The 17,566-nt window shown below is 38.8% G+C and overlaps 1 protein-coding gene across 1 annotated transcript in view; it reads left to right on the forward strand.

Annotated features, from left to right (window-relative positions):
• The first annotated feature begins 15,342 nt into the window (after positions 1 to 15,342).
• CCN2 (cellular communication network factor 2) overlaps positions 15,343 to 17,566 on the forward strand; it is a 4,712-nt gene continuing 2,488 nt past the window's right edge. The window contains exon 1 of the mRNA XM_077775989.1: positions 15,343 to 15,491. Within this exon, the coding sequence (XP_077632115.1) occupies positions 15,343 to 15,491 (149 nt within the window). The remainder of the gene's footprint in view (positions 15,492 to 17,566) is intronic.

The raw sequence follows: 17,566 nt of genomic DNA on the forward strand, positions 1-17,566 counted from the left end.
TAATTAGTCTTCTGTCTAGTTTTGCATTTGTTTTCACATCTCTTCCAAATACGTTCTGAGGACAGAATGATGTAATTGCTAACGAGCAAACCAAGACACATGAGGTGCCTGTGGCTTCCAACTGCATAATGGTATATGTCTTGATATAAAGTAAGCAATTACATTAACCTTATATATAAATTCTGTTTATTCTCAAAAAGTTCTGGTGGGAACTGAAAACCCCCAATTAAATAATAGGGATATGATAGATTTCACTGTATTTGTTAACAAATAACACTGCCAAGTTTTTTAAAAAAAAATTTTTTTAACAAATTAGTCTGTGTTTCTAACCTAAAGATAACAATTATTATTTATTTGGTTCTGAGAATGCAAAAATAAAATTCTGAGTGTTATTCAAGTTGGGTACTTAAATGGACAGTTCTTTATTAAGTTAAACTTTAAATAAACATTATGCCTTCATTAAGAATTATATTTTAATTAGGCTTTTTAAATTAAAAAAATAGCTTGACTTAAAAATAATGAGGTGGTAGACACTTATATTGCTTTAAATATATATTGTGTATATTACACAACTTCCATTATTTCTTTCAAGTACACTTTACTAGGAAAATTGTTAGTTTTTTATTATACCCAACCAAACAAAATATTATATGCTCTACTGATGCAATGGTTACTAAAAAATAATAAAGTCCCTGAACTTTAACTTTCGACTTCATATTTTCATGAAATTGTAAGTTACTGTAATTATCTTAAATCTGTGTTGTGACAGGTGAGTGATTCTTTTTAAGAATCATATGCTTATCCATGTAGTCATTTATCCAGCAACAGGTAGGTATTTAAACTCTGCAGAAAGCATTACGCTTTGTTCTTGGGGACATACCATTTCACCTAACAAATATTGATAGATCACTATACACTCCTTACTTTATAAAAGGTGATCTGGTGTCTGGAGAAAGGTATGGAATTTGGGGAGTTAGAGAGGCCTGGTGGGAAGATTGGTTTGGCACACTTATTGGCTCCATGGCATGGACATGATACACCATCTCACCCCCCACTCTGCCACTCCCCTTATCTACAAAAAGGACATGCATTTTAGAAACTTGCAGGTTGTGTGAGGATTTAGGCTAATGGCTCCTCATGAAGGTGGCCACTATCGTTATCAGGAACACACGTGAGGGTCACCTTTGCAGACTGTGGAGAGACTCCTCTCTTCTCCCAAGCACATGGATGCTCACAGGGAAACTGTGTATGAGGAGGGAGACCACCGAGCATCCACTGAGCCCCTGCAGGTATTTCTGGGCTGTACACAGCAGGTTGCTGGAAAAACAGGATGGTGTGGTAGGAAAATGAGTGGACAGAGGAGCTTGCCACACAGACAAGACTGTAACCACTGAAATATGCCTGCCTTTGTGCATCCTGAAATCTGGTTTTATTTCTTCAGTTAACCAGCATTTGGACTGAATAGTGTCTAAGGTTATTGCCCTGTGTTCTCACACTCGGTGTATACTGAAAGGGTCGCCTGGATAGTTTCAACAAGGCACAGGAAAAGTCTAGCACCAGGGAAAAAAATGTATATGCCCAGTCAATGAGAATACCTTATTAATGACAATATAAGCTTCATTTTACATTTTATTTTGCATTTTTGTGACTTTTTCACTTATTCTTTCTTGTTAGCTCATCTTGTGTCTCCAAACTGTTATAATTCTGGTACTTGTTTTCTCAGTTAGGTCTCTGAACACAATACTTAACAGCCAAATTGCCAGTTCAAAGCCAGATATCTGACAACACCGTCAATAGAGAATATATTTGTTCTACAAACACTTACTAAGCAAATTCCCATCAAGTAACATCTATAAATGAGGTGCTAGGCTTCATACAATGGGCAAAGGGAAAAATGATTCAATTCTGCTCTTGTGGAATTCCATCTAGTAAGGGCTACAGGCAAACCACCATACAGGTAGAGAAAGGCTATTGATGGATAAACCCTAGCCAGGTCTGGAATGCCAAGAGAGAATGTAGCAGGTGGACTAAGAGCTGAAGAATGAAGAAGAATTGGCCAGCCTGCACAAAACTCTGGCTAAAGTCTTCATTAGACTAACATACCTCACACTAGCAGTGTCCACCATTACTTTCCCACCCATTACTGAGCGAATGGATGAATGAAAGAATGTGTGAGGCAGCTTGGATCGAGTAATATTCACTTTAGCCATGTCTGTTCCTTGTTAATATAAACATTCTCAATCCATTATAGCTACTGGAAGCCCACATCATACAAGGAGTCATGGAGAGCCATAAAAAGAAGAAAAATATACTCTGCCCTCAAGAAAGAGGCATTAATTTGACAAATATTTATTGTGCCTTAAGTTTTCTCCATATGCCTGGCACTGTGCAGGATGTGGAAAGGAAAAGTAATACATACATTAATAAATAGTTTTATTAAAGCAAGAGGAGAAACAGAAGCGTAACAATTCCAGCATTACTAATTTTTAGTTCTGACACTCTCTTAAGTTTACCCTATAAATCTGCAAATTTCTTCTTAGCACTCTCGAAGCTCTGATGAACTATTATAAAGCAAAGTACTGTATGTATGTTCCAAAAGATTAGAGGACTCAAAATAAAAGTGATGTACTCAACATTAGCGTAAAAGGAAATTGTGATTCTGATTCTTACAATGCATACCTTTCCCTAATCTTTGCAGTTCATTTCCATGCTGGCTCAGGTCAAAACAGCCCATTTATTCTCGTCCATGTATGCCACAGCATTTACAAAGTCAAGACTGTTCACACCATTCCCAAAGTCTGGAATGTCCTTACTGCTCCTCTTTTCCTTATCCTTTAACACAGTTTATGTCCATTGGAAAGTCATACCAGGTTTCTCCATATTGGTTACCTACGTCTCTTTACTCACAGAGCACTGTCTGGTATATCTGTGACCACTTAAACTTAATGCCTTACCACTGACCCATGACACTCAAGCAAGAGTTCTTGAGCCTCATAGCATGTGGGTCTATCATAATCTATGCTTCAAAGTTCCTCGAAGGTTCTAATTTCAGGGTCGTGAAATACTACATCACACCAATCCTCAAGAGTTCTCAATGTCCTGTGGTTCCCATGTCACACAAATGTGAGATCACTGGTTTAACTCTTAGTGCACATATTATCTGCTTCGGCAAATAGACTGTAGTAACTTCATTTTAAGCAGGAACTAATAAGTATCTTTTAATATCCCACTATACTTAAAACAATGTTAGAATTATAGCAAATTCTCAAAACTGCAAAACATTTGTAAATTATTTATTTGGAAGGGAAACAACAACAAATGACTGGTTGACTTTAATATAGGTTATTTGAATAGCTTTATTGGTCTGGAATAGCTTCCAACTAAGATCTTCTTATGCCTTAGGTTAGGCAATCTTAACAACTGTATTAATTTTTTATTTAGTTTTTTAAAATTTTTTAATGTTTTATTTATTTCTGAGAGAGAGAGGCAGCGTGAGCAGGGGAGGGCCAGAGAGAGAGGGAGATACAGAATCCGAAGCAGGCTCCAGGTTCTGCGCTAGCTGTCAGCATAGAGCCGGAAGCGGGGCTCGAACCCACGAACTGTACCTGAGCCGAAGTCGGAGGCTCAACCGACTGAGCCACCCAGGCACCCCGACAACTATATTAATTTTTTAAATTACATCAGCCAGTCAGTCAGTCAGTAACTTTTCCTAAACACCTACTAGTGATACTACTCATTTTTCTAGAGAATTGTTTACCTTAATAAATTATAACTTGAATAAAATAAACACTGTATTCCCTAGTATTCTAAAAAACATAACAGGTATGAATATAAGCTTCAGAAAATTTATTTATATAATCAATAAATACAAAATATCTATGAACTGATATAAATATGCTATAATAAAAATCGCCATAGTTCCTAAAACTTTAGTAATTATGCAATTTTAGCTAAATATAGAATATTTGTAGAATATTTTGAAGTTCAAGCCAGCTCCCAAACTTTACATACGGAATTCATTCAATGGTGGATTTGTTTGCAGTTGATACTATGTGAGAGGTTATTCACAAATACTCAGAAGTCAACTTCCAAGAAAAACCTTAAATTACCTAGAAACTTAAAAAAAAAAAGATAGGAATTTGCCAGTAAGCTCTGCTATGATCTTTGATATCTTAAGAAAAAAAGTCCTTTACTTTTGTCATTCTAAAATTTTAGAAATTTTAGAAAGCCTTTGCTCTAAAATGTCACAAAAATAGTATTCTCTATTCATTCCATTATGTTAAAAAACACTGAAAAGCACTGCTATATCCCAGTACTGTGACATGATTAGAAAATGTTATGAGTAATTACATTATAAAATACAAATGTAAAAGTAAAACTATCTTTCACAATGATGAAATCTGTATTCACCAAGACATTTGTAAGTGCAATATCCAGAAAATGTATGTATACATATATCTGTGTGTGTGCCTATATCTATCTCTATCTAGATAAATACAGATATGGATATAAAATGTCCAATGAGTGGGTTCAATAAGACAGAAAAATAAACTTAGAGATCAAGACCATCATTTAAAATAAATGGAATGAAATCAATTTTAAAATATCAAAGGTATCACCTATATTAACAATAAATATTGTCTCTCTGAAATTCTTGTTTTACTGTGTATGTATATGTGTAAGTGTATATTTCCTGGATCAAATACACAATGAGATCTTACTGCAGTCAAAAGTGTATTTGGGGGGCATCTGGGTGGCTCAGTTGGTTAAGCATCAGACTTCAGCTCAGGTCATGATCACACGTTTCATGGGTTTGAGCCCCGCTTCGGGCCCTGTGCTGACGGCTAGCTCAGAACCTGGAGCCTGCTTCAGATTCTGTATCTCCCTCTTTCTCTGACCCTCCCCTGCTCACTCTGTCTCTGTCTCTCTCTGTTTCTCTCTGTCTCTCTCTGAGCAATAAATAAAAAACATTTTAAAAAATTTTAAAAAGTGTATTTGGTATAAACACACGTTATAACTTCCCTAAGTGCTGAATGAGCAAGATGACCAAAGTTATACAGCATGAAACACATGATAAAATTGCAAGTTACTGAAACTAACTAGAACAAAACAGGAAATGAAAAACAGAGAATAGAGCAGGGTTGGTGGGTAGTGAGATATAAAAATGGACAAGATAGGAGCCAGACACAGGGCCTTATCTTGGGAGGCAGTGGAAACTATGTGAAGATTTTAAGCAGGTTGAGCAAGCACTTTGCATTGATAGACTCTTCAGGCAGCAGTAGAGGGAATAAATGGAAGAGGGCGAATAATGTGGGTCAAAAGACCACTTAACAGCAAGACTAATGCACTGATTCAGACAAAAGATGCTGATGGCATGCTATGTTGGGAAGATATACTGAGAAAGTAGAGACCACAGAGCTTTGTGACTGATTAAATACAGGAGGTGAAGGAGAAAAAAAGAACATCCAACAATACACAGGCTTTACTATGGAGTGGTATGCTGCTTCTAATCATTAAATCTGGGAATGCATTGAAGGGAAGAGACTTGGGGGTAGAGGGAATGAGTTTGGTTTTGCACATGCGCATTTTAAGATCTGTGTAAGACATTCAGATTAATGTCCTGTACACAGCACAGATGAACCCAGAAACAAGTTTGAAATGGTGGTTAAAGGATACAGAGGTAAGAAAAGGACCAGGGACAAAAGACTATGGGACATCTGCATCAGAGGGGAAGGCAGAGGAAAATAAGATTCAAGGGAGACCAAAGGAAATGGTCAAAGAGATGGAGAGAGAAGAGACTCAACAACACCACCCACAGAGAGATCAAGTTATTTAAGAACTGAAAAGAACCCACTGGATCTAGCAAGGAAGAGGGGCTTTGGTGCTAATTTGCAGTGCTAGCTCAGGAGACTTATTGCAGTGGGTTGATGGTAAATCAAAGGTTAAGTATTTGGTGATAGTAAATACAGAGGTGTGTGTGTGTGTGTGTGTGTGTGTGTGTGTGTGTGTGTGATTGTGCGTATGAGTATGTATGTTTTAGAAGCCTCAGAATTAAAAAAAAAACAAAACAGCATATGGGAAGGTTGTTTTGTTTGTTTGGGGATTCTTGTTTTCAGGTGAAAGAAATGTGCACATCTTTATAGGTTGAGAGGAAACTTCTAGAAGAAAAGAAACTGAAAGACCAGAGAAAGTGAGAAGAGAGAACATGGTTGCATAGGAGACAGGCGAAGTTGGACCAACAGCACGAGCAAAAGTCCGTCTGTGCCAGTGCTGCCCAATGGAACTTGCTACAACAACATCAAGGTTCACTATACCATCCAATATAGTAGCCACTAGCTGTATGTGGCTACTGAACACTTGAAATGTGACTAGTACAACTGAGGAAGTGAATTTTAAATTTTGGCTAATTTAAACTGGAACAGCTGTATATGACTTCTGGCTACAGAATTGAACAGTGCAGCTCTACACTAATAGAAAGAATATGAGGCTGAGGACCCATCAGTCCTGGAAGGGCATCTGAGCTGGTCATGCCTGATGGTTTCATGCAGGAAGGAGTGCTGCTCTGCTGAGAGCTGCGGTAGGGGCAGGGTAGGACCCCTGAGGGAAGAATAAGGTTTGCAAGGGAAGTAAGGGAAAAGATCAGAAAAAGCTGACCAGAATAACGACAAGCACAACACAGCAGAACTGAGGGTCCAGCTGGGACTGGAGACCACAAATATATGACAGGCAGCACAGGAACAACTAAGACGGGGGGCTGGCTTAATAAAAACTTGGGAGGCTGAATGCCAGAGGTCCTAACAAGAGACTGTTGACATAAAACATGACTCCATGGATAGATAAGGAAGCAAAGCCACATGCTCAGAAGAAAAGAAGGGGGCAAGAAATCAAGGTCTCAATTTGGTCAAATAATTGACAGAAAGGGTGAGTGAGAGAGAGAGCAGGAGAGGATAGATGGGTTAGGACCCAAGGGGTCGGAGTAGTTCTAAGTAATGTCAGGGTTTGGGGCAAGTCCTAAAGGGCTTAAAAGAAGCAGGCAACAAGAACTTAGAAGTTTGGATGGTGGTTCTGGTGAGTATTGGCATAACCCATGATGGCGGCAGTGGCTGGGGTTCAATGAAAGAACGTGAGCCAAGTACAGAGTCCCCAGCAAGTCCACAAATCAGTAGGCATGCTATCATGACACATAGGACGAAATCCCATAAGAATAAGAATCTTTAGGAAAGGGTTTCCTCAGAACACTGCACCAAACTCAAGAGGGAAAGGAAGGAAAAGTGTGAGAAATATGGTTTCAACTATGGCATATCAGGAAGTCCTGAAGATGGACTTTCCTGGAGAAGCAGAGAGAGATGACGGCTGACCAACCATCTGCAAAGATGATTATCTCCCAACAGGGAAGGGTCGCATTGGTTCCGTACGTAACCTTCCCAACCTGTAAGCTTCTCTAGGACTTTTGTTACACTTTTCTCCAAAGAGGCAGAGGAAGTAACCATGTTTTTGGCTATTAGTATTATAAAATCAGATCACAGTTTTTGAAGCTCTTAAATGCAATTGTATTATTTAAAGAAATATTTTATTTTCCACTCCCACAGTTGTAGCTAGAACTAGAATTATCTAGCTATTGAATTTCATCAGGTTAAATTCCCCCATATGTACCCAGTGGGTTCAGTATCATCCATATTATAAAGCCGTGTCACACTACTGTATCCAAATCATTCTCATCCTCATTTTATATATATTAACACTTACTCTCTTTCTTTCTCTCCTTTTTCCTCTTTCATTTTATGACCTTAGTGGCAAAACTAGAAACTTAAAATGTCTCCTCTCTCCTATAGTACCAATAATGCCCATATGTGTACACACACACACACACACACACACACACACTCACTCACCTCTTCATGTCACAGAGAGACATTAAATCTAAGGTTGAACGGTGGCCTAACATATTAACTTATCATAAATATTCCAATTTTCTCAAGGGTATTAATATAATATATTTAGATATTTTAGAAATGGGCATTCTTAATAATAATTGGTATCAAATCCTTTAAACAGTATTATTCGCTTCTTTCAAGAACCTATACTCCCCCCTGTGGCAATTTGATGGAAAAAAAAAAAAACAGAAAATGGGATCCTAAGGACAGAATCACAATTCATAAATCATTCAGAAGTGACATAACAATGGTATGTGGCTTGCCTGAAAAAGGCTGTCAACAGAAAGTCACAACATTCTTTTCATCCTGTGTAATCCGCATAATTCATGACCCCAAAACCTACTGGGCTAAGGGCTCATTTTTGGCAAATGCTAAGGCAGAAATTTAGTATCTGAAAATATTTAGATAGGAGCTAAAAGGAAAGTTTTATTTTACTTTAACAAACATTTTTTGAGTGCTTATGCTATGACAAGCATTGTGCTTGATGCTTTACAAGTTTTGTGGTATTTAATCCTTACAAATTATCACACCAATCTTATGAGGTGGGTAATGCTAGTATCTCCAGCTGGAGCCAACTGAGGCTTAGATTGAGAAGTTTGCTTGATGTCACACATTTAATAGACACAGCTAAATAATGGAACAAGGAAGAAGAAAGAAAAAAGCTCTCTCCTGAAGCAGTCAAAAACAGAAATTGAAACTCCAGCAATTCTATATTCAACTCAATTCTATGCTACTCTATTATTAGAACATTTGAACTCCAAATAACAAAATGTTGGTCTGGCTAATGCAAAATAATGGTTAATTTCATGAAATGCTTTAAACTACAGAATTAGCTTACCTCAATGAACTTTTAATAAAGTCTCATACTAGAATATTAAACTAGAATTGTTGAAAAAAAGTCTTGTTTAATTAAATATGAACCAAGCTTATTTTGTCAGGCTCTACTCTTGAAATCTTAAAAATAAAATGTAAACATCTAAGTGTTTCAGTGTTTTCTTTTTTGTTTGTTTAGTTTTTTTGTTTTTGTTTTTTGTTTGTTTATTTGTTTTTAGTGATCTATTGGTGTCTTTTCACCTCTGCTCTTCCAGGCCTAGCCTGATTCAATACTGTGCTGCCTCAATGGGAAAACACTATTTCCCTCCCACCAGCACGGCCAGGAAAAGTAAAAAAGCCCAAGCAAGGAGACCCTCAGCAGTGCGTCTCTAAAGGATGCCAGGTGATGCACCTGTCAATGCATTTGGTGCCTTGTGCTGCCTCAGATCATCTGTCCTCATATAGGACTTCCTGTAGACAAAGTGGGCTCCAGGTTGCCCTTTGTACTCAACATAAAGTCATTTTCCCTTCTTCAAAATCTTGGTGGGATGCCTGACAAATATAGGGGTTTGGAGTTCCTGAGCCCTCTTTAGATTTAGGTCAGGCTTCCGCTGAGTGAGATGAGAACCTCGGAGAGGCAGAAGTGGTATCACCACACCAAGGGGCCCCTTCTCTGGCAGCTCCCCCAGAAGCTAGCTGGGAAAAATCTGCTTGACTGGTGAGGGAGAGGCCTGCCTGAAAAGTAGTGAAAGCCAACAGGGGATGCTTGGACTGCAGCAGTGCCCAGCCCTACTGCAAAATAAAATTGGTTCAAAGTCTATCTGAAGCTGGACCGGAAGTTTGCTTGCTCACCTACAGAGCTGAAAACAAGCAGAAAGAGTCTCGAGAATCAACCATATATGGAAATGGCAGGGCAAAACACATGAGCAAGAAGAATAAACAGAGAGCAGCTAGAAATGACGAAAATCACCACAAAAGATTCATGGGGACAAAATCAGCTTTCATCATTTGCATGTGAGAAATAGCTTAATGGTGAAATATGTCCAGACATTAGCAAGTCTATGGTCATATGAAAGTTTTTCCTCTAGTTGTTAATTTTCACATACATGCATGGGTCAATAAGAAAAGTCCCTCATTATAAACCTGCCCTTCCTAGACAACACTCTTAACCGTGACTCTGCAGTTATGGCATGGACCTCATTCCATTAACATGAAATTAGTCAGGATTCAAATCACATTATTTCACTGTGAAGGGAGACAAGGAAAAAGCTGTAAGCCTGAAATATAAACTGTATTCAGTTTAAGGAAAGTGCATTTTTACTGAAGATGAAGTTCATAAAATAAGCATTATGTCAATAGCATGCTGGGATGCGTCTATTAAGGGACACTTGCGAAGAATATATGTTTATGGTGGATACTGCTTCAATGCTGATGGCCTGAGGCTCTATCACGATATTTATTCATAAGGGTAGCTAATCAGTGAATGATGCAATTATTCAAGAAGACTTTCATGATGCCTGTGGTTGGTCTGAGACTCAGTCTAAACAAGACTGAACTGAGTTAGAGACTGAACATTTTCAGTGTGGGCTGAAGCTGATGTCACAGTGCTACACACCCTGATATTAAGCCTTCCAAAGCATATCCATCATCTTGATTCATTTTTCCTTTTTCAGCTACCTTAGTTCATCAGTAGATAATAAGCAACACATCTGTCTATACACCAAAATGACAAAAATCTTAACTGTCAAAAAAACAAACAAACAAAAAAAACCTGTCTAAGCCCAAGGTTCTCTCCTAATGCAGATCGGTAATCATTATCTTTATACTTCATGCTTATCTCATACCACAGCGTAATACTGACTTTGCCAATTAACCCAGTGTTTTATTTCATATGCTTTCTAGGGTGTGTGCTTTAAGAGTTGAAGAAAATTGGAGAGGGGCGCCTGGGTGGCTTAGTCGGTTAAGCATCCGACTTTCGCTTAGGTCATGATCTCGCGGTTCGTGGGTTCGAGCCCCGCGTCGGGCTCTGTGCTGACTGCCAGCTCAGAGCCTGGAGCCTGCTTCAGTCTGTGACTCCCTCTCTCTCTGACCCTCCCCTGCTCACGCTGTCTCTCCCTCTCTCTCCTAGAAGTAAATAAAACATTAAAAATTAAAAAAAAAAAAAAGAAAATTGGAGATAACTATCTTAAGAACATACAGTGTTCAGAGATCTCCGTATACTGAATGTGAAGAAAAGAAGCAGTGGCATTTAGAGGAAGGGTCAAGGGCGTTCCCTTTAGAAGAGCTGAATTCAAATTTGCGTGTCCCTGCTTGTGTTATGCCACGTGCCTTCATAGACCTCATTTTTCTTACCTGAAAAATGGGAGGATGATACCTCACACAGTTCTGATGAAGCTAAAGAGACACAATGTATGTGAGAGGGCTTTGTCAATATAAAATGTCTACCTAAATGGACGGTGATACAGCCATACAGGGTGTCCATTTCAGACGCTCAAAGCTCTAAGCAGCATTCTTGTGAAATTGATCAGACAAAATTGGCATTGCACATTCCACTGTCAAATTAAACAATGCATTAGTTCACTTTTACTTCAAATCTGATGATGTCAAGAGTTTAAATGGAGTGTTCTTTTCTTCTTCACATAAGGTGTCAACTCTGACTTAGAAGGTAAGACACCGTCTGAGAAAGCCTTAACCATGTATTCAGATTTTAATATAGGATTTTCATAGGTGTAGTTATTTAAAAATCCACACACAGGAAAACATCTTGGAAACTCTTTGGGTAACTTGAACAACTTAGTTTTCAGTATTCTAGAATGTACCGGCTACCAGTTACCATTTAATTTGAAAACTTGCTTGTCAATATCATGGTCGCACAGTTCATGTTACAAAATGAAATGAAAGAAAAATGTTGATTCAAATGTGTGTAGAGTGTGAAATGTCTGTGGCCTTATGTTAAGCAAAAGAATACCATCTTGGGTTTCTGAGAAATAAAAAATCTAAAGAAAACATCACACACACAGACAATAATAAATTTTTAGTTCTTTCTTTAATATTTACACACTGTATTCTTACTTAAGGATTAGTGGTAGCTTATGTGCTTTTCACTGAAGAAAAGAGGACTATTTGGATCTCCCTTCCCCATGAAAAAACTGGAATAAAAATTATAAAATGGAAATGAAGGGAGAAGATGCCATTATGTGACTAAAATAAGCTAAGTACAGAATTTTTTTTATGTATCCTGAAAACTATAATTAAAAGAGAAAAACGATGTGATATTTCTTTCATACAGATGATAGGTAATGGCATAAGACAAATAAAAAAGTTTCCTTTGTGAAGTGTCTTTGTCAATTCTGAGCATCTAATCGAAAAAATGAAGAAGTAGGATTTGATTCTGTCTGAGCTCTCACAGGCTTTTAACACTCTAAAATCCTTGCAAAATTGAATGGTGTTATAAAGTCAGACTGTGATGGGCTTTTAAAGTTAAAACTGAGCTGGGCTTAGTGTTAAGGGCAAGGAAGAACCATTGAAGAACAGTCAGAAATTGGTAAATTTAAAATCTTACTATGTTATGTAAAAGTACTTTTATAAACATGGTGTCCTGGGGCTGGAAAAAGACCTTGAACAAGTGGGAAATTGGGCTCAGAGAGGACTAGTACCTTCCCTGAGCTTACATGGCAGGTAAATAACAGGTATGGAACTCACACCTCCAGCCTTCTGGCCAGTCTTCTGAGTCCTATCTAATTTTCTTTTTAAGGTTATTTATTTATTTTGAGAGAGAGAGCACAAGCAGGGGAGAGGTAGAGAGAAAGGGAGAGAGAGAGACAGACAGACAGACAGAGAGAATCTCAAGCAGGCTCCACACTGTCAACATGGAGCATGATAAGGGGCTTGAACTCACGAATCGTGAGATCATGACCTGAGCCAAAACCAAGAGTTGATGGCTTAACCTACTGAGCCACCCAGGTGCCCCTATCTAGTGTTTTTTTTAAATGTACTCCAGACAGCGGTGCCTGGATGTCAGTCGGAAGACTATTTGATTCCTGATCTCAAGTTTTTGAGTTTGAGCCCCATGTTGGCTATAGAGATTACTCAAATAAATAAATAATTAAAAAACAAACAAACAACATATTCCAGAGAGCTCTGAAGTGGGAAGAAGGAGCTCAGGCTTGTTGGTAGGAGGGGGAGCACGTTTCAAAGGGTGAATGGATGCAGCCTTAGTGTGTCCCACTGCCCCACACCTCACCACAATCTCTAGGGACACATTCATTTATCTATTTTATATTGTCCTTTCAAAATATTTATCCTTCCCCTTACTCCCATTCTTTGAAGCAAGTTATCTAGTCTCAATGTTCTGTTCTCCTAAACCTACTGATTTGCTTTCCCCAAATGACACATTTGAAAGAATGGTTACCTCCCTTCTTTTACATTCCTTCCCATCACCTAAAGCATCACCAAGGAGATCCTTCCCATTTAAGCTAAGAAAACAAAGGGCTGTAAGACTCAGCGTTGCTAAACTGTAAAAAATTGGAGTTGCTAATATGCCAGGAAAAGTGCTGGAGACCCATCTCCATCCGCAGTAGCATCCATGCTCTCCAGCATCATCTCAGATTAATGCAAGCAGACTAGAGGCTGCATGGGGTTTCAATTAAACTAATCAAATAAGGGAGACAAGTAGTAAACTGAAGGAAATATCATTTTTTAAAAATTACTTTCCCTCTCACTCTCAGCTCCATCTACAAGCAAGCAAATGAACAAGTAAACATAAATACAGACCGCACGGAACAGTCTTAACTACATTCTGAGAAACACCTTTGCGTTAGCAAATATCCCAAGAAAGTCAGAGAACTAATTATAAGGAGGAAAGAGCAGGGAGGAAATGAATGTAATTTAGATAGTAAACATCCTCACTTCTTTCCCACCTCTGAACTCCCAGGGAGCACGCCCTCTCTTTAACCTTCATCTTTAAGCAAATACAAGGCAATGGAAACCGAGCCAGAGTCCCTGAAGTTTTTAGGATAATATTTATGATTAGTTTTCAAAAGACCATCGGGCACATCATTTTTCTGGTGGAATTCATTTACCTGATTGAATTTGAGGCATGCTAGAAACACCCGAAGCCCACTCCCAACCCACCATAATAAAAAACTGGTTCACTGTCCAGATGCCCTTATACGGCCAGACTTCCTATAAATCTGACAGCTCAGTGTATGCATTGCGTATGGGTCTTGGCACTGAGCCACATTCCTCCAGTGTGTTTCCCTGGGAGCTCTGATTTCTGCTTTGAGGGCTGGCACAGACTCCTACTTGCTCTTATAAGAAAATGTCTATGACTGAAAGTTGAAAATGTGCAAGATTCCTTCTTTAAGTACACAAACACTCCAAAGTCTGGCCACTTTCCTGTAGTCCTGCCAGATTTTCTCTAGGTCTGATACCTGATCAAGTAACCTTTTTTCAGGGGGAAAAAACAACAAAAAACATAAGAGAAAGAATGTAATACATCCACAGCTGAACATCTTACAAGACTTAACCAAACGACCTGGACAAATGATGCCTGAGTCGACACACACAGACCTTATATAGCTCTGTAAACAGGACTTAGTGGCCAGCTTAGTGAATTCCTCATTTTACAAAAAAAAAAAAAAAAAAAAAAAACCTCTCTAAAAAGCCATTGCTAGATAAACACTTGCTTACAAGACAAAATTAGTGCATTTTAACCATTTCACACATAAATTCAAAGACCTTTTTCTCCCGATTCTAACTTGCTGTCAATCAAAAGGGTTGGGGAGAAGGGGAGACGTGAGAGTTGGACAAAGTTATAAGAAGCCACTATTTCCACCTTACCTCCCAGGTGCACACAAACATTTGCTGAGTCATTTATAATAGTGTAAGAATTCAGATACCATGGCATAAGCTAAGGACGGAGCATAAGCCTTTCCCTTTGAATTTCCTGGAACTTGATGGTCCCCATAACACAATGTAAACACACTTTTGAGGCTGTGAATGTCTTGGGTGGCTTTTCTTTCTCTCTGTGTCTCTTTGTGTGTCTCTCTCTGTCACTTAGTGATCTTTTATGTTAAACTCTTCAGAAGAATTGTGATGATAAAACCTCAACCTAACCTTATAAGGCACAGCATTATTCTTCTATTCTGAGATTCCATGTTCTCCATGGAATATATATTTCAGTACGCTTATTTTCTCCCAGTCAATATTAAAGCCATCCATTTGGAGCTCACTATGGACTTTTTGAGACTTCGAGGGACCATGTGAATTTTATAGAAAAACCAAATTCTTTTTATAATATGTCTTGATATTTTTAACAAGCCAGCAGAATGGTAGTATACATACTACGTTCGTGGGGAAAAAAAGAAAATCAGGAAAGCAGCGGGTGGGAAGGAGCACCAATTCCCTGAGAAGGTTAATCCAATGAATCATCATTGAATCCTGTGAAATAAAACATTCCCATTATCATCATTTTAATAAGGTCCACTAGAAATATGGCTCTTATTTGTGACTCCCCTAAGATTTGTGAATGGCAGTTCCAAGAATATAAACCAGGTCACCCAACTATAACCCAGCCCAGCAATTTATCCCTTTCATGAATGAGAGTCTCCACTCTGCTGTACGTGAAGCTATTGGTGGTGGCTCGCAGACTCTCCAGAGCATTCCAAAGTTCCCAACCATTCTCCCATCTACCTCACCCTGCAAGCCACAAGAGATCACCACGGAGCCCACATCCCACCTCAGGTGAGGCTCCAACTTCACATCCCTCCCCTTCCCCATCTACCACACCTTTCCAACCATTAGCGGTAGACATAATTCGAGGTTTAGGTCTTGAAAGATTTCACTGTGGCTTCCCACATATTTCGGACTTTTAAAATCATCCACGAGGGAAGAGAAAGTTGGGGGCTAAGTTGCCTTTAATACACATGTGGCTATTAACATAACTTGGAATGTTCTGTCTTTAAATAGGAACTGTTAGGCCTCTTCTCTTTGAGGAATGCTTGGAAAGAACATTAAATAACAATGTTGAAAATTCTTCCTGAGCTTCAGAGGCACCACACACACACACACATACACACACACACACACACACACACACTGTTGACATGCAACTACACTGTACAACATGTGGATTGCTTAGGGAGGTAATTGTGCACAGATGATGTGGTCTATGCTGAAGTTGGAGTGGTTATTTTCTTCTTGGCTCTTTTTCAACAGAAAGAATTGAAACATTAAAAAAAAATGCGGCCAGTTTAAACAAGCTGTTTTCAAGTTATAAATCTATAGTGCTGTTCCTGAATGCTTGTCTTTGCATCAAAAACAAGTATGTTTGTCTTAAACCTATACAGTGAAACATCAGCAACAGAAATGAATTTTCTCACTGGTAACACCAGGGCCAAATGAGGTGGCATCACAGTCGAAAAAAATGGCCTGACCCTGGAATCCGTCTCTTCACAGAAAATGGTAACTGGAGTTATTAACCACAACAACAAAAAAGCAGTTAATCAGTAGATTCTAAATAAAAGCATGGTTACTTAATTAAGTCCTTAGTGAAACTAGCAATATTGAGAAACAGAAATGTGCCTAGACTTTATTGGCCATATTTCGCATCTGCACACAAGCAAAGAGAACAAAATCTGTTGTTTCCTTGACTTGATCTCACGCGACTAGGCTGCAGGCTCCTTGGGAAGTAAGAAGTCACAATCATTGTTCACAGATACACGGAGAGTCACTATATTACTTATAGACATTCTTTCTTAGTTTATAACCAGATATAATGGGGTACACTGTTCTTGTTATATTATCAGATTTTTTACTGCAAGACAAGCCAAGTCCAATCCACATTTGAAGATTATAAGTTTTGATATAAAAAATAAAAATCACTCATTTCTCAAAGACCCAAACTGTGTTTACAACACCCCAAGTAAACTCCAAGCTTCTCGCTGTCCCTCCTGTCCGATTCCCCTCTCTTCCCAACACCCAGAGTCTACCTACCCGACACATAATCATTTGCTCTGACCTAACAACAGACCCACTTTTCTGGAAATGCTGATGCCCATTCACCTCTTTTCTCTCTATATACCCCCAACACTAAAACTGTTACATATATTAAGAGAAAACAAAGCAAGAGTGCTGGAAATCTCCCCCAGAAAACTGCATCCACACTCCTCCAACCCCTGGCTTTGTTCTCTTTCTCCTCTGGCAATAGGCATCCAAACCATTATCTCAAGTGACACATGATCAAATTCCTACATCCCCAATACAGAACTTGAAGTTTACAGGTAAGCTTCTTGGGGATTCCAGCTGGTTAAAAGCAACTAACTCCTTCTCTGCTCTCTGAAGAGTTTCAAAGCCAGACAGCCTCTAAATTTAAAATCATTACAAAAATAATAAGAAGGAAAGAAACCCTTTCGAATTTTTTAGGAATCCCTGCCTGTTAGCCTCTTGAGCTATGCTACCTCCTAAAAAGCATTTATGTCAGTGGGTAGAGCCGGCACAGTTATTAGAAACAGAAGAGAGTGGTATAAAAAATAACAGTGATTGCTGATGTGTTTTTCAATGCTGTAAATCAGGAGTGGTGCGAAGAAGCAAGGGGGAAAAAAATCCTATTTGGTGCTGGAAATACTGAGACTTTTTTTTTTTTCTTTTTGGTGAGCTGGAGTGTGCCAGCTTTTTCAGACGGGAGGAATGCTGAGTGTCAAGGGGTCAGGATCAATCCGGTGTGAGTTGATGAGGCAGGAAGGTGGGGAGGAATGCGAGGAATGTCCCTGTTTGTGTAGGACTCCATTCAGCTCATTGGCGAGCCGGGGCCGCCCGGA

This window comes from Crocuta crocuta, unplaced genomic scaffold, assembly GCF_008692635.1.
Source record: "Crocuta crocuta isolate KB4526 unplaced genomic scaffold, BGI_CrCroc_1.0 scaffold25, whole genome shotgun sequence".
Taxonomy (NCBI): Eukaryota; Metazoa; Chordata; class Mammalia; order Carnivora; family Hyaenidae; genus Crocuta; species Crocuta crocuta.